Source organism: Anas acuta, chromosome 24 (genome assembly GCF_963932015.1).
Source record: "Anas acuta chromosome 24, bAnaAcu1.1, whole genome shotgun sequence".
Taxonomy (NCBI): Eukaryota; Metazoa; Chordata; class Aves; order Anseriformes; family Anatidae; genus Anas; species Anas acuta.
Window position 1 is genome coordinate 1,768,283 of NC_089002.1, and position 24,787 is coordinate 1,793,069.

General features: G+C 69.9%; 3 protein-coding genes, 1 long non-coding RNA gene and 1 other non-coding gene across 8 annotated transcripts; 1 reads left to right on the forward strand and 4 right to left on the reverse strand.

Moving 5' to 3' along the window:
• Nucleotides 1–1,244: 1,244 nt before the first annotated feature.
• Nucleotides 1,245–7,276, reverse strand: SARS1 (seryl-tRNA synthetase 1). 2 transcript variants are annotated; one of them, XM_068659589.1, is made up of 11 exons: nucleotides 7,063–7,275; nucleotides 5,717–5,787; nucleotides 5,523–5,603; nucleotides 4,744–4,902; nucleotides 4,009–4,152; nucleotides 3,763–3,918; nucleotides 3,009–3,230; nucleotides 2,796–2,925; nucleotides 2,018–2,175; nucleotides 1,804–1,933; nucleotides 1,245–1,710 (listed from the first exon to the last, which is right to left on the reverse strand). In XM_068659589.1, the coding sequence occupies exons 1-11, from the start codon at nucleotides 7,196–7,198 to the stop codon at nucleotides 1,553–1,555; spliced, it is 1,545 nt and encodes a 514-aa protein (XP_068515690.1). In that variant the 5' UTR covers nucleotides 7,199–7,275; the 3' UTR covers nucleotides 1,245–1,552. The 2 variants fall into 2 exon arrangements, with proteins under 2 accessions (XP_068515690.1, XP_068515689.1); XM_068659588.1 differs by having other exon boundaries at nucleotides 1,804–2,175; nucleotides 7,063–7,276.
• A 481-nt stretch (nucleotides 7,277–7,757) lies between these two features.
• ELAPOR1 (endosome-lysosome associated apoptosis and autophagy regulator 1) lies at nucleotides 7,758–19,245 on the reverse strand. 3 transcript variants are annotated; one of them, XR_011089728.1, is made up of 23 exons: nucleotides 18,308–19,245; nucleotides 15,917–16,037; nucleotides 15,154–15,346; nucleotides 14,147–14,294; nucleotides 13,988–14,068; nucleotides 13,601–13,706; nucleotides 13,382–13,531; nucleotides 13,154–13,242; nucleotides 12,876–13,053; nucleotides 12,641–12,769; nucleotides 12,473–12,563; nucleotides 12,292–12,397; nucleotides 12,086–12,223; nucleotides 11,761–12,015; nucleotides 11,233–11,406; nucleotides 10,514–10,691; nucleotides 10,266–10,362; nucleotides 10,077–10,178; nucleotides 9,478–9,604; nucleotides 9,210–9,388; nucleotides 8,956–9,121; nucleotides 8,092–8,613; nucleotides 7,758–8,046 (listed from the first exon to the last, which is right to left on the reverse strand). XR_011089728.1 is itself a non-coding variant. In XM_068659586.1 (22 exons), the coding sequence occupies exons 1-22, from the start codon at nucleotides 18,608–18,610 to the stop codon at nucleotides 8,545–8,547; spliced, it is 3,180 nt and encodes a 1,059-aa protein (XP_068515687.1). In that variant the 5' UTR covers nucleotides 18,611–19,245; the 3' UTR covers nucleotides 7,758–8,544. The 3 variants fall into 3 exon arrangements, 2 of the variants coding, with proteins under 2 accessions (XP_068515687.1, XP_068515688.1); XM_068659586.1 differs by having other exon boundaries at nucleotides 7,758–8,613; XM_068659587.1 differs by lacking the exon at nucleotides 18,308–19,245 and having other exon boundaries at nucleotides 7,758–8,613; nucleotides 15,912–18,287.
• Nucleotides 18,797–19,439, forward strand: LOC137843855 (uncharacterized). The gene is made up of 3 exons (XR_011089729.1): nucleotides 18,797–18,928; nucleotides 19,004–19,098; nucleotides 19,300–19,439. It is a non-coding gene; the product is annotated as an uncharacterized lncRNA (long non-coding RNA).
• Nucleotides 19,401–22,901, reverse strand: TMEM167B (transmembrane protein 167B). The gene is made up of 3 exons (XM_068659595.1): nucleotides 22,749–22,901; nucleotides 22,514–22,645; nucleotides 19,401–20,307 (listed from the first exon to the last, which is right to left on the reverse strand). The coding sequence occupies exons 1-3, from the start codon at nucleotides 22,810–22,812 to the stop codon at nucleotides 20,225–20,227; spliced, it is 279 nt and encodes a 92-aa protein (XP_068515696.1). The 5' UTR covers nucleotides 22,813–22,901; the 3' UTR covers nucleotides 19,401–20,224.
• Nucleotides 19,414–19,682, reverse strand: LOC137844235 (small Cajal body-specific RNA 2). Its single transcript, XR_011089860.1, has one exon. It is a non-coding gene; the product is annotated as a small Cajal body-specific RNA 2 (non-coding RNA).
• Nucleotides 22,902–24,787: the final 1,886 nt, after the last annotated feature.

Sequence of the window (24,787 nt, forward strand, 5' to 3'; positions counted from 1 at the left end):
TTAAAGGAGCCGCCGCCACCCCCCAAAACGCCCCCCCCGCACCTCCCCGCACCCCGGCACCTGGCGCACGGGCACGGCTGGAGGGGGGCGCACACGCGGGGGGCGCGCACACGCCCGTGCAGACACGCGCACGCCCGCCCACGCGTGCACACGCGTGCACACGCGCACATATGCGCACCCACGCGCACAGGCATGCACACACATGCACGCGCCCACGCACACGCGCGCCCACGCACGCACATGGCACGGGCACGGGGGGCACACGTGCACACACGTAGGACACGCGTGCCGTGCACGCGCGGCACAGGACACGCGTGTGCGCGCACACTCGGGGGATGCACACGCGTGAACCGCCCGCGTGCAGCACCCCCCGCACCCAGCTCCGGGCGCCCGACACGGTGCCAGCCGCAGCTCCGGGGCCGGGCCGAAGGACACTGGGGGGCACTGGGACAAACTGGGGGGCTGTAGGGGGCATGGAGCGAAGCACCGCGCTGGGTGGGGGGCTGCGGGCGGGGACACCCCCGTCCTGCTGCCCGCACGGGGCCGCGCCGCGGTGCCAGGCAGACGGCGCGGAGCCGGGCCCCGGGGCGCAGAACGGGTCGGACGGGTGCGGGGGGGCGGAGAGGGGAAAGGAACCGGCGCCGAAGCTGCCCCGGGACCCCCCCGGCCCCCGCCCAGGGCTCGCTGACTCAGCCGGGGCCGCTCCCCGCCCTGCCCGGGGGCCCCCCCGGTGCCCTTCAAAGGCGCTGCCAGGCGGGGAAGCAGGGCGAGGGTGAGCAGAACCGGCTGGTCGGGCTGCGGGGGGGCCGGCGCCGGGGCCCCCCCAGCTCCCGTGGGTGCAACCCCGGCTTTCCCACGCGCGGCACGCAGACGGCTGCCGTGGGAGGCACGCCCCAACCAACCAACCCCCCCCCCAACTTTCCCACCCCCGGCTTTTGGGAAACTGAGGCACGCCGCCCCCGCCCCCACCGCTGCCCACGGGGGTCCCGGGCAGCAGCTGGGCGAGCGGGGCCCCGGCCCCTCGTTGAATTACAAATGGGATCCGCCGAGCGCGGCCTTTGTCTGTGCCATTGTGTGGGGCCGGCGGCGGCCCCGCGCCCAGCTGCCGCTGCGGAGAAAGGACAGAGAAGGGGAGAGGGGAGCGGAGCCCCCCCCCCCACGCTGCAGCGTTGCCTCAGCCCCCCCAGCAACCACCCCTCGCTGTGCGTGGACCCCCAGAGGGGCACAGGCAGCCCAACAACACATCTCAGCAGCTTTGCTTTATTGGATTGAAGGAGAGGAAAGTTTCCGCCCCTGGGATGAGCCCGCAGGGCAGCGACCCAGGGGCGCATGGCCCCGCTCGGTGGGGGGGGACGGGGACGGGGGGGCCGGAGCCCCGGTACTGTCAGTTCTTCATCCCGGCGCTCCGTGCCGGGGGGGCCGGGTGGTGACCAGCAGCTCCCTGACGCAGACGGGGCCCCGAAGCAGAGGTGATGATGGATGGGCGCAGCCCGAGCTGGGGAAGAAGCCGAGATGATTCAGGAGGCCTCGCCGGCGGCCCTGGGGCCAGCATTTAGGCGCTGTTCACGCCCATGTTCTGCATCTGCTCCTCCAGCACCCGGTCTCCTCCTGCCGACTTCTTCTTGCTGCCCTCCTGCTGCTTCTTCTGCTTCTTGGAGAGCTCCTGCTCGATGGGGGCCGGCTTCACGAACGGGATCATCTCTCGGAGGTCTGGGGGAAAAGCAAGTGGGGCAGATCGCACCAGGGGCACGCGGGGTGCCCGGGGACCCAGCCATGGAGCCCGGGCAGGGCAGCGGCTGTTACCTGGGGGCATGAAGTCGCGCAGCCTCTCGGGTATGAGGATGCCCTCCTCCGTCTGGTAGTTCTCCAGGATGGCGCAGATGGTCCGGGTTGTGGCGCACATCGTGGCGTTGAGCATGTGCACAAACTCCACCTGCAGCAGGGTGGGGGGGACGCAGTGAAGCAGAAGATGGGGAGAGCAGGACCACCCCCCGCCAGCCAAGCCGCGCGCCCTCACCTTGTCCATCATCTTCTTGGTCTGCCCGTAGCGGATGCGCAGGCGGCGTGCCTGGTAGTCGGTGCAGTTGGAGCAGGACACGAGCTCCCGGAAAGCCCCTGACCCTGGGAACCAGGCCTCCAGGTCCAGCTTCTTGCTGGCAGCGTGATTCAAGGCGCCTGCGAGATGGGAGTGACGCAGTTAGCACGGTCCAGCCCAAACAGCCCCCCTGTTAGGATGGCAGCGGAGGCTGAGGCTTAAATTCTACAAAGCAGCTTCAGCAGCACTGTGCCACTGCTCTGCACTTGTCCCAGGGCAGCCGTGTCCCTGCTCAGCAGAGCAGAGGCTGGAAGGAGCCACTACAGAAGCCAATTCCCCTGCGAGGAGTCACTCAGACTGTCCTTCCCTTCCAGAGGGACAGTGGGGACGCAGCAGGGACATGGTCCCAGCACGGTGGGGGTGCCCACGCAGTGTGTGTCCGTCCTGGTGGGCCTGGAGTGACACAGAGCATCGCTGCAGGAAAGCTGACGTCCCCTTCCTCTGTGCCCAGGGCCAAGGCGCCGCCTCCCTGCACCAGGCCTGGGGACTGACACCGTGGGAACGCGAGCCAGGGATGCTCTCGGACAAAGAAAGCTGTGCCGGGAAGTGGGTCAGGGCACGGTGGCACCCGAGGTGCTGGCACAGGCGCCTGGTCTGCTCCCAGGCCATTGTGGCAAGGAGATGGAGCAGGGAAGTCCCCACCCCAAGGGCTTTCCCGGTACGCTGGCACCCCGCACGGCCCCACGGCGGGGACCCCTACCCGAGACGATGTTCACGATGTGGTAGGGGATGCCCAGGGACTGATAGAAGTCCTCGGCCGTGGCGATCATCTCATCAAACATCTCCCATGACTTGTTGTCGTGTGGCGAGGCGTAGACAAACTGCTCGATCTGCGGAGAGACAGCGGCCCCCCCGTCAGCTCCAGCCTGGGAGGGGGCACAAATGCCCCGCGGGGGCTCCCCGCTCCTCTCACCTTCTCGAACTGGTGGACGCGGAAGATGCCGCGGGTGTCTCGGCCGTGCGAGCCGACCTCCTGGCGGAAGCAGGTGGACAGCCCCGCGTACTTGATGGGCAAATCCTCCGGCTTCAGCCACTCGTCCCGGTGCAGGGCTGCGATGGGCTGCTCCGAGGTGGCGATGAGGTACTTCTCGTCGATGGAGCTGTCCTCCGCCTTCTCGCTGCCCTTGCCAATCACCTGGGGAGCAGGGGGAACCGTGGGGACGGGAAAGAGCCTCTGTGCCCCGTCCCCAGCTGTCCCTGCACCTCTGGGGACAAAGCCCCCCAGCCCTGGCAGATGCTCGGGGCAGCCAGCACAGGCACCCGCGCTCCCCGGCAGCGAGGCTTCCCAGGAGGGGAACAGGACGGCTCCGAAGTGGGTCAAGAAAAGGGGAGCAGCTGCCGTGCGCTGCTTGTTTGGCCTCCTTTATAGGCCCCAATGGCCTCCTGCCAGCTCCCGATGGCGAGGCTGGGGACGAGCTGTCACCCGTCACCCTATCGCCTTGACAACCGGCTGCGTCTGCACTGGGCCTTCCTCATCCCCACTGGGCCTTCCTCGGAAGAAGACGGACCCAGGGACGGGGAGCAGCAGGGAGCTGATGCCACGGCCTCGCCAGGGCAAAGGGACAGCAGCCGGCTGCCTCCCGGCAGGGGAGGGCATGCAGCAGAGGCCGGGCTGGATGTGGGAGCCGGGCGGCGAGACGCAGAGAGCCAGCGGGCGTCGGGCTCACCTTGTACAGCTCCTCGTCGAACTGGCTGAGCTGGGCCACCTCCTGCATCACCTCCTTGCGCATGAAGAAGGGGGTGTAGACGGGAGTGTAGCCCTTGGCGCGGAGGCTCTGCAGGGCGTACTGGATCAGGGCCTGCTCCAGGAACACCAGGGGACCCTGCGGGACAAGGGGAAGCCACCGGGGGTCACACGTGCCCCGCTGCGCCGCCCCCGCTCCCCCAGCAGCGCCGCAGGGCTGGGCTCTCACCTTAAGGAAGTAGCCCCGGCTCCCTGCGACGACGGCTCCCTTCTCTCCCTCGTAACCGTCCACCATCACCACCAGGTCCACGTGGGAATACTTCTTCCTGCAGCTGCAGTCACCCCAGACCCGCTCCACCTTGTTGTCCACGTCCTGCACAAAGGCAAGGGGCAGAGACCAGCACCTGTCCCCCCTGGGCTGCAGTGACACCAGGCTGCTCCTCACCACGCTGTCCTGAGCCCAGGCTGGGAGCCGGGCCCCCAGCCTCTTCCCTTCCCCTTCCCCGCTCCCCGGCCCCCCATGGGGCCAGGCTTTGCCACCTGGCAGCGCCTGAACCCAGACCCCCGAGGCAGAGCTGGAACCCCAGTGCTGATCCCTGCTGGTCACTCATTGTGCGGCCACTTGGCAGCCGGCCCAGCCCAATTGTGCTCCCCCAGCAAAATATTCCTGCTGGATGAATGAGGGCAGCCGAGGGAGATCCCAGCCCCCGCTCCCAGCGAGTTTCCCATGGATTCCCCGAACAATGGCTGTGTCCCGCGCTGTCTGAGCTGCTCTTTGTGTGCTCCCTGCAGGAAGCTCTGCCTTGTCATGCAGATTTCATTCACCGCCCGCGGATCTGGGGGCACCTCCCCACAGCGCGTCCCACTTGCTGGTGGTTTCTGGCTTTGATGCACCAGCAGGGCTGGCTCTGGTCAGCCCCACGGCTCCCCACACCGCAAGGAGCCGCGCTCCGTCCGGCCCTACCTCGTCGTTGCTGATGGGCACCGAGGGGTGCAGGAGGTTCCCGATCTCCCGGAGGCTCTCGAAGCGCTCTGCCTCCAGCCTGACGCGCTCGGCATCGCACTTGAGGATGGCTTCGTCGATCAGGAGACGGACCTTCTTGATCTGGGATACCTGCAGCCCCTGTGTGCAGGCAGCGGGTGAGATGGGGAAGGGAGGAAAACCACGGGGGAGAGGGGGCTGGCAGCTGAGGGCAGTTAATCACAGACCCCCACCCACCGACACGGCCTCTGGAGCGAAACCATGGACTGAACACATCAAACAACAGCCAGAGAGCACAAAGGCCCAGCATAAGTCAGGCTCTGAAAGGCCTTGAGCAAGCTACGGCGTCACGCAGCGCCTGGCAGCGACAAGGGGGAGCAGTCAGCTCCCATGGCAGCAAAAGGCGGCCGGTGCCACGCTCATTAAACATCTCAGCTAACGAAGAGGGGAGGGGAACGAGCAGGAGGAAGGGCCTCACAGAGACACGCAATTATTGAGGCTGCTCAAATCCCCCACGGAACCAAATGACAAGCTGGAGACCAGGCCAACACGCAGAGGCTGTGACCACCTTAAGACGAACAACACCGGGCAAGAGCCGGTCACCACTGGTGTGGGACTGGGAGAAACTGGGAGCTGCTGGGGGGCTGCAGGCAGCCGCCCCTGCCCTGCTGCTGGGGTTTCCGTACACCTCACGCTGCCAGTGTGGGCAGGGACAGGGGAAGCCCTGGATGACAGCACCGGGGAGCCGGGGCTGGACTCACCCCGAGGATGTCGGCCGTGAGCTCGTCCAGGTTCTGCGCGCTCTCCGGAACGGACTCGTCGGTCCCCACGGGTTCTTTTTTCTGCAGCGGGAGGAAAGAAAAAAAAACCCACCGTGCGTAAAGACTGAAGGAATGAAGGGACAGAGTAAAAATATTCTTTAATGATGCTAGGAACAGGCCTGCACGGCCCCCACCTTCATCTTGTCCCCGATTGTTTTGCTGCACAGGTTCTTCAGCTTGTTCAGGTTATCGGCACGAAACCTACCTGGAGGGAGGAGCAGAGGAGGCTGTCAGCAAGGCATGGGAGGGGGGCTACAACCCCCCCACCCCCCCCCAGTGCTGCAGCTCGCCCTGACCCCCTCCTACCGGCGCTGCCCCCCCGCAGAGAGCTCCCACGCCGAGGATTTGTTGGAGCCCACCGGGACCCCCCAGGCTGGACTGGGGCTGTCGGGGTGCGGCGGACCCAGGGCCACGGGGTGACAGCCGAGAGATTTGGGTCATTCCCCTCTCCCTGCTATTGCCTGGAAAGCCTCAAAGAGCCGGGGAGGAGCTGCCGCGAGGACAAGGAGGGGACACGGGGCAGGGCCCTACGGGTGACAGCGGGGCCGGGCAGGAGGCAGGACACAGCTGTCCCTGCTGGCAGCAGCCCCGGCACCACACGGTGACACAGGGTGACATGGTGACACCGGCACGGGGGAAGAGCCAGCCCCTGCCTCCGGGAACATCCCTGGGCAGGAGGGGAGAGCTCTGGGGGGAGGGGGGGGGCACCTGCCACAGGGGACCCGGCACAGGACGAGGCTCTGGGAGCGGGGGCTGCCCGGGGGGGGCACCGGGCAGGATGCAGGGCCCTGGCGGCCGCCCCAAGGGCAGCGCAGCGCGGATTGCATCAGCCACGGCTCAGCCCCGCAGCGCGGCGGCGCAGGGCACGATGCGGGGGTGACGGCCACACGCTGCGGGGTGACAGCGGGGTGACAGCGGGGGGGGCAGCGGGGGGGGCAGAGGCGGGGGGGGTGACAGCGGGGACAGCAGTGGGAGCAGGGGTGGTGGCAGCGGTGCCAGCGGTGGTGGCAGCCGGGGGACGCGCTGGGCGTGATGCAGCAGGGCCTGGCTTAGCCACCCCCCCGCCCCCCCCCGGTAAAGGCCGAGCCCCCCCTGCGGCACCGGGGCGGCGGCTGCTGCCCCCCCCCCCCCCCCGCGCCCCCTCCGGTCCCCCCGCAGCCGGACCCGGGGCTCCGGTGCCCGCCCCCGGTCCCCACCCGGTGCTATGGGGGGGGGTGCCCGGTGCTGCCCAGGCTCGGGGCGGCTCCGCGGGGAGGGGGCACCGGGACCCCCGCACCAGGGCGCACCCGGGCACTGCGGGACCCCCCGGGACCCCCCCCCGAGACCCCCGGGGGGAGGGGAGGGGTGGGGGGGGCACCCCCGGGGCCAGGCGTGCGGCCGGGGCCGGGCCCCGCAGAGCCGGGGGGTTCCGGGGGGGGGGTCCCGGGGGTGGCGGGGGTGTCCCGGGGGGGTCCCGGTCGCGCCCCCCCGCCCCACGTACACCTCCGCCAGGCGCCGTCGGCCCGCACCAGCGCGTCCACCAGCGCCGGGTCCTTGAAGCGCTTCCGCTGCATCTCCCGCATGGCGCCGGGGTCGCCGCCTTTATCGGCACGGAACAGGTCCAGGTCCAGCACCATGGCGGCGGCGGCGGCCTCGGGGCGGCCTCGGAGCGGCGGCGGCGGCGGCAGCGGCTCCCCCGGTGCGCGTGCGCGGGGCGGGGCCGCGCGGAGCCACCGCGAGGGGGCACCGGGGGTGGGAGGGGCACCGGGGGGGGGGGCGGGGCCGGGACCGCACCGGGGGGCGCTGGGGGTGCCCGAGGTCCCCCCAGGGAGCCCCAGCGCATCCCGCGCCCCCCCACCGTGGGCACCCCCTGGCACCCCAGGGTGCTCCGTGGCTCCCCGCGGCACCCCCCCAGTATCCCACGGGCACCTCCCGGCACCCCACAGGACCCTCGTGGGACCCTCTGGCGTCTCCCATGGCACCCCCGGGTGCCCCATGGCATCCCTTGGCACCCTATAGCATCCCCACGCCACCCCATGTCACCATATGGCATCCCCATGGAATCCTCACGGCACCCCCAGCTTTCCCTGCCCCGCTCTCTCCCCACCCTGGGTGCCAGGCTGGGCCCCCGCCCTGTATTGGGGCCCCCCCCAGCCAGCCCCGCTCCCCCCGCAGCACGGAGTCACCCCCCGGGACTCAGAAACGTCGCCTTTATTGCACGGCCGGGACATGCGGGGCCTCCCGGCGCCGCCTAGAAAACGTGGAGATCGCTGTAAAAAGGGGGGGCTGGAGCCGCGGGGCCGGGGGGCAGCAGCCGCCCCCCCGGGAGACCCACGGGAGGGACCCAGCAGTGGGGGGAACACTGTGCTGGGGGCTGCCAGCATGGGGGCACACCGCTTTGGGGCAGAACCACCCCAATTGGTGCTTCCCAGGGGGGGCAAGGCAAGGAGAGGGGGAGCGGGGCTGGCACAGGGTGGTGGGATGGCTGGCACGGCATGAGATGGCATGGCACGGTGTGACACGGCGTGACATGGCACAGCGCGGTGTGACAGGGCACGACACGGTGTGACACAGTGTGACACGGCACTGCCAGCCCCCGCCTGCCTCCCTGCCCCACGCTGTGGCTGCAGAGCAAGCACGGGGCACACACGCAGGAGCTCGCACACGCGTGTGCCATGCGCACACAGCCCCATGCACGCACCCTGCAGCCCGGCCCACATGCACCCACACCCACGTGCACCCACACCCACGTGCAAAATCACCTGTGCACGAGCACACGCCTGCCACACACGTGTGCACCCCCCCCACACACACACAGGGGCTGCTCCCGTTGTTCCGTGCCCAGGGCCAGGCTGGGTCCCCACCCCCTGCATTTGGCATTTAGTGGTGATTCCAGGGGACACGGGGGGGGTACAAAAGCGCCCCAGGGCTCCGCGGGTCCGTAAGGCCACGGGGACGGGGGGGTGGGGCGGGCACGGCCCCCTCACAGCTCCAGGTCGGTGCCGCCGGACGACGGCTTCAGCGGGACGGAGTCGAAGCCGTCCGGGGTGCGCTGCGGGGAGCAGGGACACTGAGGCACTGGGACACCCCCATGCCAGGGACACCCCGGGACATCCCCACCCCCATCCCCTGGGACACCCCCACCCTCTGGATCCCCCCCATCTTTGTGATACCTCCATCCCCTGGGATCCCCCCCATCTCCTGGGACACCCCCCCATCCCTTGGGACACCCCCGGTCTTTGTGACACCCCTGTCCTTGTGGCACCCCATCCCCTGGGGCATCCCCATCTTTGTGATGCCCCAGCCCTCATGACGCCCCCATCCCCTGGGACGCCCCCATCCCCATGTGTCTCCTCCACCTGCCCCGTGGCCGTGCCCCCCGGTGGGCGCCCACCTTGGAGGTGAAGGCCTTGATCTTGCCCAGCAGCGACTTCTTGCTGGCGAAGATGAGCTCGTCCTCGGCGTCCTCGCCCTCCATGATGGCACAGCTGTCGGGCGCCGGCAGCTCGCTCTCCTTGGCCGCCGCGTTCATCACCAGCTTGGAGTATTTGTACTCCAGCCTGGGACCCCCGGCCCCCCCGTCAGCCCCGGGAGGTGAGGGGGGGACCTCACGTCCTCCTCCTCCACCCCCTGGAAGCCCCCACTCACTTCTGGTTCTTCTTCCAGAAGTAGGCAGCCAGGGCAGCCAGCAGCACGGCCACGCACGTCCCCACCGAGACCCCCACCTTCAGCCAGAAATCGGCGCTGCGGCAGCCGCGGACCCTCGGCGGGGGCAGGCGCTGCCCCCCGCGGCACAGCCGGGGCTCCCGCCACACGTAGGTGGTCCTCTGTGTGTGTGGGGGGGGACACACAGGGGGCCTCAGCGGGGCGTCCCCGTGTCCCCACAGCCCCCCACGGCCCCGCGGTGCCCCCGTACCTGCAGGCCGCCCTGGCAGGCGCCCACGATGGCGCGGAAGTGGCCGGCGGAGCAGCGCGGGCAGCCCTCGGCCGTCGCCCACAGCAGGTGGAAGGTGCAGCCGTCACAGGTGCCCTCGGGGCATTTGCTGGGGACACGGGCATCGAGGACATGGGGGTGGCTGTCCCCAAAGCCGCCCTCCCCAGGGCAGTGCTGTGTCCCCAGCAGTGGCACCCGCCACTACAGCACGGGGGACACGGGGGTGGCTGTCCCCAAAGCGAGGATCTCGAGTGCCACCCTCCCTGTGGCACTGCGGTGTGTGGGGACAGGAGCAGCTGGGGGGCATCGGGGAAGGGATTTAGCACTGGAACCTCCCCAGCAGTGCAGGGCTGCGAGGATGCTCCTGTGTCCCCAGCCCTGTCCCCAGCTGTGGCACCCACCCGGGCACGGTGAGACACACACACAGGGTATGGGGGTGGCAGCTCCCACAGCAAAGTCCCCAAGGACACCACCCTCCCTGTGCACAAGGACCACAGTGCCTGGGGACACCTGGGGGGCAGAATTTAGGGCTGGCTCCCCCCTTCCATGCTACCACCTGCGTCCCCAGCGGTGTCACCCACCTGGGCACAGCCAGGCTGCCGGTGCCTGGCTGCAGCGGGTCGCAGCGCAGGCGGATGGTGGTGGCCCGGCCCCCGCTGCACGACTGCGTCACCTCGCTGGACCTGTGGTGGCACCGGGGGGTGGGGGGTCAGCAAGGTCCCTGGTCCCCCTCCCACACTCCTGGGGGCTTGGCCCCCTCCCGACCCCACCTGTAGAAGAAGATGATGTCAGGCAGCTCGGGGTTGGCAGGGGGGAAGAGCTCGGGGGGCGCGGTGATGCCGTCCAGCGTGGGGCTCGTGGTGACACCTGTGATGGCAGCAGGGTGACGCCGTGTCCCTGATGCCGGGGGTCCCAGCACCCGTGGGTGCCAAGAGCGCCTGCAGGTGCTGAGCGTGCCCGGAGGCTCGCCAGGGGCTGGGGCGAGGATCAAGGAGAAAAGGGGGCTCTATCCGCTCACCCACGACGCGGTCAGCCAGGCTGACGGGCTGCGAGGACACCACCGCCCGGTAGCCCACCACGTCGGAGGGCACCACGATGGCCTGGCACACGTGGGACGTCACCACCCGGCCCGCGCCCCCCTCGTCCGGCAGCCGCGCGTCCGTCACGTTGTCCGTGCACGAGGCCACCTTCCTGCCCTGCCGGCGGGGCGGGCGTGTGACACACGGCGGAGGCACCGCGTGTGCATGTTTGGGCAGGGCTGTGTATGTGCGTGTGTGTGTGCGTGTGTGTGCGTGTGCACATTTGGGGTGTGCATTTGCATGACCATGTGCACGTGTGAACGTGCGTGCCCGTGTGTATGCATGCTGCCCTGACTTTGTGCAGGTGAACACGAGCATTTGCACAAGCGTGCTCATGTCCACATGCAGGACACACTCACTGGGAGCGTGTGCTTGCATGACCGTGCGTGTACGCACGCGTGTTTGCACAACCACGTGCCTGTGGCCATGTGCGTGCAGGTGTGCTTGCATGCCTGAACGTGAGCACAATTGCATGACTACGCACGTGTTTGCACAGCCGTGCACGTGGCTTTGCACGTGTGTTTGTGCAGATGTGCACACACACGGTGCACACACACGGTGCACACAACTGCACAACCCCACGCACCCAGGTGGCTACATGCCTGCATGTCCCCCCCGCCCCGTGCCCACCCCCGCGCGCCTCCAGCGCCGCACTCACGCGGTTGCCGCAGAGGCTGATGTTGAAGTGGTGGAAGTACTTGAGGCCCTTGGAGGTGAAGCTGGGGCCGCTGGCGAACGCCGTGCTGGTGGCCAGCGCCGAGAAGTCGTAGTGCAGCGTGCGGCCCGGCAGCGCCAGCGAGAAGCTGCAGTTGTTGTAGCAGAGGGAGCGGACCTGGCCGGGGGGGGCACTCAGGGACCGCTGGGGGGGGCTGGGGTCACCCAGCCGGGGTCCCATCGTGCCACCCAGATGGGATGGCCAGAGGGGCCGGTGTCACTTGGGGATGTCCGGGGTGGGTAACAACCCTGCCAACTATTGGAGCTATTGGGGGCTGAATGGAGAGGGGATGGTGCCCCCCCTTGGGGACCTAGGAGATGGTGCCAGGCACCAGGGGCTGGTGCCACCCCCTCAGGGATGGCCAGGGGCTGGTGCCCCCCTCTGGTGCCCAGAGCATGGCCCATCTGGGATGCCTGGGGTCTGGTGTCACCCCTGGGGATGCCACCCTCGGGGACAGGTGGGGACAGTCACCTGGTTGCTGTGGGTGCCGGGGCCGCAGGGCTGGCAGGTGGGGGTGCTGCCGGGCGGGTGCCCCTGCAGGTAGGTGCCGGGGGGACAGGGCTGGCAGGCACCGGTGGTGTGGTCCAGGGCATGCCCGGGGGGGCAGGGGGCGCAGGCCCCCCCTGGCTCGGGGGCGCAGCGTCGGCAGAAGGAGGCCACCCCGCCCAGCACGTTGGTGATGTTGACGGAGTAGAGCTTGGCCACGTCGCTGGTATACCGCCGGCCCTGGCACCAGGAGCAGCCGTCAGCATCACCCGAAGGGACACCGCCAGCCCTGTCCCTGTCCCCAGCTCACCGCCTCGTGGTAGGGCGTGCGCTGGAATGCCCAGGTGAAGCTCATGGTGGCGTTCTTCTCCACCACGTAGGTGTACGACTGCTTCCCCTTGGGCCCCGTCCACGTCTCCACCGGCGTGTTGGTGCGGGAATTGACACCCTGCGGGGACACAGGGGGACGTGGGACACCCCGTGGCCTGGCCCCACCACCCCACCGCCACCACTCACCACCATGAAGTAGAGCTCGCAGCTGACACTGCACATGGTCTCAAAGACAAAGGTGATCCTGGCCACCTCCTTGCTGTCCCCGTCCTCCAGCGCCGGCTGCGGGGGACTGGGGACGCAGGGGACAGTGAGGACCACTGCCCGCCCCACGGCAGTGCCACCGTCCCCGTGGGGACATGCTCACCTAAAGCCAGGCACCACCAGTGTGAGGATCATGAAGTCGTTGTCGGAGGCTCCTGCTGCCGTGTAGATGTAGTCCCCGGCCACCTCCCAGCCTGCAAGGACGAGGTGACGACTCGGTGAGGTTCCCTGCTGCCCGTGGGGACGGGGAGGGGACGGCGCCCAGCGGTACCTGCCATCCCCTTGTACTCGAAGTTGATGCCGCTGAGCACGGTGGTCTCCATGTTGGGGGGCAGCACGTTCCACCACTTGTACTCCAGCCCCAGCACCGGCTCGGTGCCGGCCGGGCAGCGGATGCAGCCTGGGGACACCGGGGACAGCCCTGCAGGGGGGCAGCGCCCACGGCCCCCCCCCGAGGTGTGAGGGTGCCCGGACACCCCACGGGACGGCCCCGGGGACCTCCTTACCTGAGCCGTTGGAGTAGGAGCCGTAGGGACAAGGCTCGCAGGCGCTGCTGTTGCTTTTGAAGAAACCCGGGTTGCAGGGGGGGCACTTGGTTTTCACCCCCGAGGGGGGCAGCTGGGCTGCCTGCGGCAGCTCCTCGTTGCAGATTTTCGGCTCTGCCCACTTGAACATGAGCTGGGTCTGGGCAGGCAGGGGCACAGGGTGAGCTGGCACCGGGAGGGCGTGGGGACAGCACGCGGGGACCCTAGGGAGCAGGGCAGGGGGGGCGGTGGGGCTGTACCTCCCCGTTGGCATCGCAAGCTGTGTGCGTGTAGAAGTAATCCTTGTCCGTGCAGGGCGGCCGCACCTTGCAGGACGCGGAGCCTTGCTCTGCCGGGCGGTGACAGCGGTGAGGTCCCCAGGGGGCACCCCGGGATGTCCTCCATGTCCCCGTGGGGACACCCCTCGGAGCATCCCCGAGCATCCCGGGGCTGCGGGGGCAGCGGGGACGGGGACACGCGGCTCTCACCCGCGTAGGTGGCCGGCTCGCAGGGCTGGCAGGCGGTGGCGCCTTTGCTGGAGAAGGTGTTGGCGGGGCAGAGCTGGCAGAAGGAGGAGCCGGCGGCGGCGGCGTAGGTGCCAGGTTTGCAGGGAAAGCACTCGGAGGTGTAGGCGACTCCTGGCAGCACGAAGGTGCTCAGGGTGGGGTGGGGCACAGCGGGAGCCCCCCCACCCCGTGCCCACCTACCTGTGATCCCGATGTTCCTCACCAGCACAGGCTTGGGGACCTTGGACCAGACGGAGAAAGCCGTGGTCCTCCAGTAGAGCACGTTGTTGCCGCGGCTCAGCTCCACCTGGGGGGGAGCGGGGGGATCCCAGTGATGGGGAGGGGCTGGAACCCACTGGGGGTCCCTGTCTGCCTCCACCGACCCTCCCCTTTGTGCCCTCAGAGAGCACCTCCCTGTGCTGGGGTGACAAGGGAGCTGTGAGAGGTGACAAATGACCCCAGGGGGGCTGTGGCGAGGGACCCTTTAGGGGGGGCTGTGACAAGGACCCTGGGTGGGAGCCCTGGGGGGGCTTCCCCAAGGGGCTGTGCCGTGGATCCCCCTGTGCCACCTCCGTCCCCCTTGCTCACGCTGTGGAACTCCCAGCCCTTCTCCGTGGTCCGCATCCAGCGCGACTCCTCCACCGTGGGCTGGCACTGGTCGTTCTGCACCTGCGGGGACAGGGACGGCGTCACGAGGGGGACACCCCCCTGTGAACCCAGGACCCCTGCCCTGCGCCCCGCACCCACAAAGAACTCGAAGACGATGCTGCTGTCGGGGTAGATGTACTCGAAGGAGACAGTCCCCGACTGCTTCAGGTTGACGGCGTACATGAGGGTGGCCGTGCACTCGTCCGTGTTGGAGGCGATGTAGTCACCCAGCGGCACCCACGTCGACCTGGGGCAGGTGACACAGAGCAGCACGGGGTGACACGGGCTCTGTCCCCGGGGCATATTGAGGTCTGACCCTTGCCATGGCCAGGATGCTGGGAAAAGGGCAGTGGGGACAGGTGACAGCCCTGGGTGGCCCACGGGAGCAAAACGTGACCCAGGGCACAGCACATGAAAGCACAGGGCTGGAACAGCACAGGGTGCTGCGGCTGCACCTGCAGGGTGCTGGGGAGGAAAGGAGTTTAGGGGTGTCCAAAAGGGCTGGGGGAAATCCAGGTAGCTCCGGATGCTGGGGAGAACCCAGGGGACGTCACAGCGTGGTGACAAGGGGACGTCCCCCTGCCAGCCCGCCCCTGGTGCTGCCTCAGCCAAGTGGGCTGAGACGCGGGTGGGCTGCGGGAGGGGGATCCTGCAGCGCCGGGACCGCGGGTGAATAATTAAAGGCTGCTGGAAGTAGGTTACATTTGCAAGCTGCATCCACGCTGCGGCGCGTGGCAGGCGCAGGCTGCTGGCACGGCGAGGCTCGACGGCTGCCACCGGCACTGATCAAAGGCCCGCGGTGGAAAACAAAGGCACCGCTCGTGCGGCAGCAGCGGGGAGGGCCCCAGGCACCAGCTCCCTCCGTGACGGGGGCTGCGGATGGGTCCTGCCAGGGGGCTGCAGCCAGGACAGGGAGGGGACGAGGCTGCTGGGATGTCCCCTCCCTGCGGCTGGGCTGCTTCAGGGCTGCCAGGGATGGGCAAGGAGGGAGCAGGGGGGCAATTTTCCGTGCATGGATGTGTCCCGAGCACGCTGCAGCCCCCGGGTGTCGGTACCCGGGCAACAGCCGGGCAGGAAGCCCCCAGAACACGGCCGGGGCCACTCACGCCGTGCAGTTCTCCACCGTGTCCCCGAAGCTGTCGTCGACCTCCAGGTTGGTGGCGACGTTGGCGAAGCCGTGGGGCACCTCGTCCCACTCGTCGAAGCGCACGCCAGTGCCCAGCGAGTAGGTGCCCTCGGCACAGGGCTTGCACGACTGCGCCTTCATGTCGAGGAACTCCCCTGCCTTGCAGGAGAAAGCTGCCCGCGTGCAGGGGGGGCATTAGCACCGCCGCTGCCCCCTCCCACCGGTGCTGCTTTGGCTTCACCGCCCCCAGCTCTGCTTTCCCAGCGGGACCCCCCCCCCCCAGCCCTGTCCTGAGCATCCTGCACAGCCCCCAGCGGGAGGGAGAGCAGCCCTGGACGGGTGACTGTGGCCGTGCCGCTGCCTTACAACGCGGCAAGTGGCAGCTGGGAGGGAACCCCGGGACAAAACGTGGCGCGGGCCAGGCACAGCCCCCAACCCACCCTCCTCAGAGGGGTTTCTGTCTGCCCCACGGCATCCCAGGGTCGGCCCCGCTGTAGCCATCCGTGTGCCGCACCGACGACTCCGTTAATGAGTGTTTATTGCTAAGGAGCAGCTGGATCCTGCCGGCGCCTTTGAAGGCACCGCGTTGCCACCAGGCTTCTGAGAAGCCACGTTTCGGCTCGCAGCTGCTCCTCGGGAGGAAGGCTCAGCCTTGTCCCCCCCCACCCCTCCCCTTTCTGCTCTACTTTTACCCCTGCTGATCACCCAAAGCCCCCCCCGCCGCTCCTGCACCCCAACCTTACAGCACTCGGTGCCCTTGACGGGGTCCGGCAGCCCGGTGCAGAGTCCCGGCGTGTGCGGCACGGCCACCCTCCACCGCGACCCCGCGCTGTCGCACGCCGTGTACTCGTAGTGGTACTCGGACTGGAAGAGAGAACGCACAGGAGAGCTGGGACCCCATGGGGCCGGATCACCCCCCCATGTGCCCACCCTGTTGCTCTGAACATTTCATTTCAGCTGCAACGCCCCAAGCGCGCCGGCTCGAGCAGCTCAACCACGCTGGACTCTAGGGACCGTGCACGTGGCGGGCAAGGATGCTGGGGACAGGGGGATGCTGGGGACAGGGTTAGGCAGGACGACATCCCCCAGCCCTGACATCTTCCCCACAGCGTGCCAAACCCCCAGAGGGCTGTGGGGACAACCGGGCTGTCCCCAGGGGACGAGCCATCCCCAGCACAGCGAAGGCACCCGGCGCTGCCAGCCCCTCTGTGGGCAGCCACGGCACCAGCACCGCTCCGGTGTGGGGACAAGGGACAGCTGGTGCCATCCCCGTGCCACCTCTACAGCAGAGACCCCAAGGGCTGGGGGACCCCTGGCCCTGCTCCGGAGGCAGCCGGGCCCTGTTTGCCTTGGCGTGGCCGTGGCACGCGTTGCTCATTAAACACGCTGCCGGATGCACCGTCCTGCTCGGGAGCCACCCAGGCTGCAGCCGGGCACCGGCAGAGTGCACAGGGACGGGGGTACGGGGCAGGGGGGGGGGACAGGTTGGTAGCACCCCCTGGGTGGATGCACGGGGCTGCTGAAGCGCAGAGCAGCCGGCTGCATCCTCCCCGTTAGGAAATAAGCCGCCAGCTGCCTCCCAGCCGGGACTTGCTCAAGGCCAGGAGGAGGCGACGCTGGCGACAGGCGGCACATTCAGTCCCCGAGGCCAGGTCCGGCCGCCCGGTGCTCACCGTGCCCACGGGCAGCTGGCGGGGGCGAGGCAGAGGCACCGCAGCCCACCCGGCCCCTCCAGAGCACGGAGCCGCAGCTCAGTGCCGGCAGCAGACGCGGGAGCGTGGCAGGTTTGTGCGAAAACAAAGCTTTGATGTTTTCTACCAGCACGAGGCAGCGGTGGGGGGACGCAGAGGCGCTGGCAGCCCCCAGCCCCCCCAGATTGGGCATAGAGGAGGTGTCTGTGGTGCTGCAGGGACCGGTTCTTGGGGACACGGGGGTCCCTATGGCCACGGGCAGGACGGGGGCACCCTCACAGAGCCCAGAGCAGAGAGCAAGCCCCGAGCATCCGATGTCACACATGCTCGAGGCTCTCTGGGGCTCGCACCTCGGTGTTTTCCTCTCCCCAAACTTTGCACCCCCCCCCCCTCCAGTCTCAGCGCATGGCTGGCAGCGTGAAGCTGTCAACAGCAGCGAGTTGCTCGCCTTCACCTGCTGTGTGCTCATTAAAGCCAACTCCATCGACCCAACTCAGCCCCGGGGCGGCTGTTCGGTGCTGAGGACCCCAGGTGCTGCCACGAACCCTTCCCAGCGAGCGATGCCCAAGCGGCAGGGACAGGCAAGGGGACAAGGGACAGGGGCGAGGGCAGAACCTCGCTGGGAGCAGCCCCCCCGGCGCCAGCACCGGCTGCAGCCCATTGTTTCCAGCTCTGGGCCGTGGAACAAAAAAAAAAAATAAAATTGGATCACAGCAAAAAAGAATGGCCCAGATGAAAAGCAGCCGCTGGAGCGGGGCGGGGGGGGGGCAGCGGGGAGCACACGGGGCAGGGAGCCCCCCCCAGCAGGTGCCCGGTGCTGCTGGGTCAAAAGGCAAAGAGCTGCCAGGCGGGGAGGGAGATGTGGAGGCGGCGAAGGACGGCGCTGGTGGGGCTGGAGCTGGGGGCAGCTGGGGGCAGCTGAATGCCCCCCCCCAGACGGTCCCTGTGCCCGGCACCTCCCCGAGCTCACCTGTGCAGGACGTTTTGTGCCAGCCGGACCCGAGATAAGAGCCGTGCCGTGACCGCCTGCCGGCCTGGCAAAGGCGCACGGGCGAGGGGACGCGTGCCCCGCTGCCACCGACAGCACGGGGCAGGGCTGGGGACCCCGCTGGTATCCCCCCGGGGGGGGCAGCGATGGAGGCACCGGGCTGCGACGGGGCTCGCCCCAGAGCCCCCCCCCCAGCAGCGGAGCCCCAGCCGGGCCCCGTCCCCGAGGTCCCCGCCGCTGTCACCCGTTAACCCCCGCTCCTCCCGGCTGACAGCGGCCCGGAGCCGCCCGGTCCCGCACCGGGGGCCGCTCAGCCCCGGTCCCGCGTGGGACACGGCGACAGCCCCCCCACCGGGCCGGGGGCGGCGCGGAGCCCCCCGCTCCCTTCCCGTTAGGGCCCCCCAGCCCCGTCCCCACGGCACCGGCGCCCCCCCAGCCCCCCCTCCCGCCGGTACCTCCTTGCAGACGTGCAGCCGCTCCCCGGCGCGGCCCGGCGGCACGGCGGCGGCGGCCACGCACAGCGCCAGCAGCAGCCGCCGGGCCCCGGCCCCGGCCCCGGCCCCGGTCCCGGCCATGGCGCAGCGGCGGCGGCGGCAGCGCTCGGCCCCGTGCGGGCACCGGCCCCGCGGCCCCGCCCCCCGCCAACGGCCCCGCGCGCGCACCTGCCGCCACCTGCACCGCCCCCGCCCCGCCCCCGGCACCGGGCACCGGCACCGGGCCTCGTCCCCCGGGGCATCACCGCCGCTCCCCCTCCCCATCACCCATCCCGGGGGCGGCACCGGCACCGGGCGTCATCGCCCCTCGGGAGCCCGGTGCCGGGCATCACCCCCCGTGCCCCGTCCCTCCCGGTGTCCCCGTGTCACGGCGAAGCATCCCCGCCGTGTGCCCCCCCCCACGCCTCCGCCACGCACCGGGCAACCCCGGTAACGGCCCCGCCCTCGCAGCTGTTACCGGGCAACAGCCGCGGCCAGCACCGGCCCCGCCATGGAAGGCGGCGGCGCCTCGTCCCCGCCGGGCCCCCCCCGGCCCTGGAGCCGCCTCCACGCCACGCCCGCGCGGTGCACCCGGGACCACGGGTGAGTGCCCGCTGCGTGCCCCCCGCTGCCGCCCCCCGGCCCCGGTGCGGCGGCTGAGCCCCTGTCCCGGTGCAGGGCCCCCCGGCAGCCGGAGCAGCCCCCGGAGCCCTCCCCGCGGTGCTGGGTGAGCCCCAAGAAGGAGTCGGTGCACAGCATCCAGGGGGGCATCGGTACGGGGGGCACCGGGATTGGGCGGGGGGCACCGGGACGGGGCGGGGGCTACCGGGACGGGGTGGTTGCGGGGTTGGGGGTGGCACCCGGCTGCCGGGGGTGCCGCGGTGCCCCCGGCCCGGTTATGGGGACGCGGGGGGGGGGGGGGTCCGTGGGGGCAGTCCCGGTGCCGCCGCCACCCTTCGCGTGTCGCCCCGCAGAGTGCCCGCACAGCGCGGCCACCAACAGCGGCTACTCGCGCAAGGCGGACGGCGGCTTCTTCTCCCCGTAGCGCCGCAATAAAAAGGCCCCGAGCAGCGGCTCGGTGCCGGCGGGCGGATCAGAATCGCGGCGCGCTCAGGGGCCGGGCGCGGGGCCGGGCCTCGCCTATCTGATCGACTCATCCCGCCCGCCCGCCGCACAGCGCCCGGGGGCTTCGCGGCGCGGCTCTTCTCATCTCGGCCGGGGGCCGATCAAATAAGATCAACGTGTAGGCGGCACGCGCAAAGCCCACGCACACACACACTCACACACTCACACTCACGCCCCCCACCCCACCCCACGCAGCCCCCACCCGCACACGTCCGCGCTGCCGCCGCTCTGCGCGCGGCCCCGCCCCTCCCCGCCCTTTTATACCTCCCCCCGCGCGGGGCACGCTGGGTAGCGAGCAGGCCCCGCCCCTCCGCCTCGCGCCTCCTGGCGGCGGGAGGACAGCGGAGCCCCGCCCACCACGAGGCCCCGCCCCTCCCCTGGCTGAGCCACGCCCACTCAATCGGAAGCCCCGCCCCCTCCCGCCGAGCCCTGCCCGTTTCGCAGAGCACCCCCCAGGCTTAGCCCCGCCCCCTCCCTCGAAGCCCCGCCCACACCCCCGAGGCCCCGCCCATTTCCCCGTAGCCCCGCCCACTCAGGTCCCTGCGTGCCGCTCTCTGCTTTATTGGCCCGGCCCCGCCGCACCGGGACCCCCCCGCGCCCCCCCACGCCCCCCCCCCGGCCCCGCGGGTCCCCCCCGGCCGTGGGGAGGGGCCGGCGGCACCGGGGGCTGCGTCCTGCCCGGGAGGGGGCCGAGCCCCCCGGCTGCTGGCGGCGGAGCAGCGGCACCGGCACCAGGATGGGGGGCGCGGGGGGCACCGGGGGCGCGGGGGGGCTTCACTTGAGGGCCAGGACGTAGAACGCCATCAGCACGCAGGACACCGACACGAAGGCGTGCAGCCGGGTGCCGATCACGGCAGCTGGGGGGGGGGAGAGATGGGCACGACCCCCACGGCCCCACCCCGATGCCCCCATCCCCACCCCGTGCCCCCAGCCCAGCCCCACACGTTCCCATGAACCCCATGCCAGGAAACCCGTGCCCCCAAACCCAGGCCCCAGTGTCCCCATCCCGGCCACCACACCCCAGTCCCAGACCCCAGTGCCACCACCCCCACCCCGTGCCCCCAAACCCAGCCCGCAGTGACCCCATCCTGGAGCCCCACGTCCCCATCCTAGCCCCATGCCCCTGTCCCGGTCCCCATGCCCCCATCTCCCCATCCCAGGCCCCGTGTCCCCGTCCCACACCCCAACACCGCCGCTTCCATCCCGCACCCACAGCCCAGCTCCCCATGTCCCCATCCCAGGATGTCCCATCCCATATCCCTGCCGCAGCCCCGTGCGCCCCTCCTGGTCTCATGTCCCCACTGCAGCCCCACGCCCCCAGCACCCTATCCCCACATCCCCATTACTGCCCCATCCCCCCTGCAGCCCCACATCCCCATGCCATGCCCCCAGCCCCACATCCCCAGCCCAGAGCCCCTGGTCCCCTATCCCACATCCTCATCCCAGAGCCCCGTGTCCCCATGTCAGAACCCCATGTCCCCACATATCCCCCCTGTAGCCCCATGTCCCCATCCCAGAGCCACATGTCCCCTATCACACGTCCCCAACCCATGTCCACATCCCAGAGCCCAATGTCCCCATGTCCCCATTGCAGCCCCGTGTCCCCATATCAGAACCCCACATCCCCAGATGTCCCCGTTCCAGCCCCACACCCCCACATCCCCCCTGCAACCCTGTGTCCCCATGCCCCCAGCCCCATGTCCCCCATCCCAGAGCCCCATGCCCACAGTCCCGTGTCCCCATCCCAGAGCCCCTTGTCCCTAATCCCCTGTCCCTTATCCCATGTCCCCATCTCAGAGCCCCACGTCCCCATATCCCCATTATCCCCGTGCAGCCTCACGTGCCCACTGCAGCCCCATATCCCCATCCCATGTCCCTATCCCAGAGCCCCATGTTCCCCAACCCCATGCCCCCAGCCCCATGTCCCCATTCTGGAGCCCCACATTGTCCCCATCTCCCCACTGCAGCCCCATCTCCCCATCAGAGCCCCATGTCCCCAGATGTCCCCATGCCAGCCCCACACCCCCACATGCCCCCTGCGGCCCCTTGCCCCATCCCGGAGCCCAGGTCCCCGCCTCCCCATCCCAAAGCCTCATGTCCCCAACCCCTGTCCCTTGTCCCACATCCCCATCCCAGAGCCCCATGTCCCCAGGTGTCCCTGTCCCAGCCCCACGTCCCCCCCCGCAGCCCCTGGTCCCCTATCCCCCATCCCCAACCCACATCCACATCCCGGAGCCCCACGTCCCCATGTCAGAACCCCACGTCCCCAAATACCTGCCCTGCAGCCCCATGTCCCCATTCCATGCCCCCAAACCCATGTCCCAACCCCTGAGCCCCGTGTCCCCATCTCCCAACCTCATGTCCCCAGCTGTCCCCGTGCCAGCCCTGTGTCCCCAACTGCTGTCCCCATCCCGGAGCCCCATGTCCCCATGTCAAAACCCCACATCCCCAAACGTTCCCCCTGCAGCCCCACCCCCCCCCTGCATCCCCGTGTCCCCATCCCACGCCCCCAGCCCCCTGTCCCCATCCTGGAGCCCCGTGTCCCCACTGCAGCCCCATGTCCCCATCAGAGCCCCACGTCCCCAGCTGTCCCCATGCCAGCCCCACCCCCCCACCCCCCCCCTGCATCCCCTTGCCCCACCCCACGCCCCCAGCCCCCTGCCCCCCCCCATAGCCCCCCTGTCCCCATGTCACAACCCCACACCCCCAAACGCCCCCCCTGCAGCCCCGTGTCCCCATCCCACGCCCCCAGCCCCCTGTCCCCATCCTGGAGCCCCATGTCCCCATCACAGCCCCACGTCCCCAGATGTCCCCATGCCAGCCCCACCCCCCCACGCCCCCCCCGCATCCCCTTGTCCCCACCCCACGCCCCCAGCCCCCTGCCCCCCCCATAGCCCCCCTGTCCCCATGTCACAACCCCACACCCCCAAACGCCCCCCCTGCAGCCCCGCGTCCCCGTGTCACAGCCCCACGTCCCCCGTGCCACGTCCCCAACCCGCGTCCCCATCCCCCTCCGGTGTCCCGGTGTCCCGGCCCCCCCCTCGTCCCCGTCCCCCCCCTCACCCTTGTAGCAGACGCCGCCGAGCCCCCTCCTCTCTCCGTGCAGCCAGGCGCGGAGCCGCGGCACCTTCCGCAGGTAGGCGCAGGTGCACACCAGGAGCAGCCCGAACACCAGCAGCCCGTCCAGCGAGTACACTGCGGGGCACGGCTGCGTCCCGGCACCGCCACCGGGCACCGGGCCCCGAGCCCCGAGCCCCCCCCTCCCCGCTCCCCTTGCCCCCCCCCCCCCCCCGCTCACCGTTGGTCATGGCGGCCCCGGGGCCCTGCCTCAGCGCCGCCCCGGCCCCGAGCGCTCTGCGCATGCGCGCGGCCCACGCCCCGCCGGGAGCGAGCGGCGCGGCCCCGCGGCTCCACAGAGCGCCGGGAGCGCGCGTTGTGCCCCCCACACACCTCACGGTCACCCCCCCCTCCTAGAACGGGGGGTCCCCAGCCCCGTGAGGCCGCCCCGGGATGGCCCCCGGGGACAGGACGGGCCCCGGTACCGAGCCCGGCGCTGCGGGTGCGGCCGGGACCCCGCGAGCCCGAGCGGCGGCTGCAGGAATGGCTCAGGGGGGCGGGGGGGGCCCCTGCTGGCCGCTGACCCCCGGCTGTTTGCCCAGCACTGTGTGTCTGCATCGTGTCCTGCATGCACACTGCCTTCCTGCACCCATCCGTCCGTCCGTCCGTCCGCCTGTCCATCCATCCACACACCCATCCATCCACCCATCCAACTGTCCATCCATCCATCTGTCTGTCCGTCCGTCCGTCCGTCTGCCCATCTGTCTGTCCATCCATCCATCTACCCATCCATCCATCCACACACCCACACACCCATCTGTCCATCCATCCACCCATCCATATGTCTGTCCGTCCGTCCGTCTGTCCGTCCATCCATCCGTCTGCCCATCTGTCTGTCCGTCCATCCATCCATCCGTCCATCCACCCATCCACCCCCCCCCCACCCTTTCCTTCCCCCATCTCCCCAATCTGTGCACCCCCACCCTCTCCCACCGCTCACCGCCCCACAGCTGGAGGAGGCCGCACGGTGGGGTTGGGTGGGGGAGGCCAGGCCATGGGGGCAGCCCGGTGACAGCCAGGCTGCTGGGCTGGGGGCCGAGGAGTGCCCGAGGGGGGCAGGACCCGGGGGATGGCCGGGGGAGGCCGCACGGGGTGAGGGAAGGTTAAGGGAGGCCAAGTCCCGGGGACAGGAGGGGCTCAGAAGAGGCAGGTGACAGCATGGGGTGCCCAGCAGAGCAGCTCGAGGTGTCCCCTGGGTGGGTGCCCCCCTCCTGGCTGCACCCCAGCCCCGCTCCCATCCCCGGCCCCTCTCAGTTTGGGGTTTGGGGCCATGGTGCAGGGCTGGGGCTGTTCACGGCCGTTGGGTGCAGGAGGCCTCGCACGCGGGGTCGGTGCCTCCTCTCCTCCCCCCCCCCGTGCCACCGGGGCTCTGCGGCGCTCCCACGGCCCCGTCCCGTGCCCGCAGCCCGGTGCTGTCATTCCAGGAGCACTTGTGGGCCGTGGGCGGCCGCGGGCATCGCTTCTCGGTGCCCCCCCGTGCTGAGAACCAGAGCGCCCGGGGCTGGAATGAGCTGGCAGGGCCGGGGCATGGGTGCCAGCTCCCACCACAGCCCTGCACCTGCTGCATTTGGAAAAAAAATAAAAATAAAAAAAATATAAATAAAAAAAACATCACAAAACCAAGGCTTTTGTGCAGTTTTTGCTAACCAGATGTGTCTGGGAAGGAGACGTGGAGGTTTGAGCGTGATGGAGCCGGGGCTGCTGCTTGGTGCCCCCCAGGGCTGAGGAATGGGGCCGGAGCCGGCACTGCCGGGGCTTTGCCCGTCCCCGTGGGCATGGAGCCGTCCTGCACCCTCCTCCTGGGGCTGGCTGTGCTCTGGCTGTTTTTCTCGTTGTTTTTCTGTTTCCAAAATTAACTGCGGCTCACCTCGTGCCTGCCGGCACCCATCCACCCCGCGGACCCTGCCCCGTACGAAAGGAAGTGCAGAAGCCTGTTTTGAGCAGAGCTCAGATCAACAACCCGACCGCCGGGCACCGCCGGCACCACCCAGGCACAGGGGGGGGGCACCCGGGGCTCGGCCACCCCCATGGCTCCCGAGGCCACCGAGGAGCCGGAGGCTTCGGCCGACTACGAGTACCCGGCGGGCGGCACCGCGCCGGGGAGCCCGGAGCAGCTCTTCACCACCGTGGTCATCCCCGTCCTCTACTCCTTCATCTTCCTCCTCGGCTTCGCAGGGAACCTCTTCGTCATCGTGCTGCTGGCCAAGAGGAGCGGCAGCA

Excerpts from the sequence above, each read along its gene's own strand:
- SARS1 (XM_068659588.1), bottom strand. The coding sequence starts at position 7,198 with ATGGTGCTGGACCTGGACCTGTTCCGTGCCGATAAAGGCGGCGACCCC. Across the intron at positions 5,788-7,062 it reads CGACGGCGCCTGGCGGAGGT|GTAGGTTTCGTGCCGATAAC; the intron begins GTACGTGGGGCG and ends TCCTCCCTCCAG. Across the intron at positions 3,231-3,762 it reads TCGACGAGGAGCTGTACAAG|GTGATTGGCAAGGGCAGCGA; the intron begins GTGAGCCCGACG and ends CCTGCTCCCCAG.
- ELAPOR1 (XM_068659586.1), bottom strand. The coding sequence starts at position 18,610 with ATGGGGAGGGGGAGCGGCGGTGATGCCCCGGGGGACGAGGCCCGGTGC. Across the intron at positions 12,398-12,472 it reads CTGGTGGTGCCTGGCTTTAG|TCCCCCGCAGCCGGCGCTGG; the intron begins GTGAGCATGTCC and ends CTGCGTCCCCAG. Across the intron at positions 9,389-9,477 it reads CCTGCCAGGGCGGCCTGCAG|AGGACCACCTACGTGTGGCG; the intron begins GTACGGGGGCAC and ends CCACACACACAG.
- TMEM167B (XM_068659595.1), bottom strand. The coding sequence starts at position 22,812 with ATGCGCAGAGCGCTCGGGGCCGGGGCGGCGCTGAGGCAGGGCCCCGGG. Across the intron at positions 22,646-22,748 it reads CGGGGCCGCCATGACCAACG|TGTACTCGCTGGACGGGCTG; the intron begins GTGAGCGGGGGG and ends CGTGCCCCGCAG. Across the intron at positions 20,308-22,513 it reads CGGCGGCGTCTGCTACAAGG|CTGCCGTGATCGGCACCCGG; the intron begins GTGAGGGGGGGG and ends CCCCCCCCCCAG.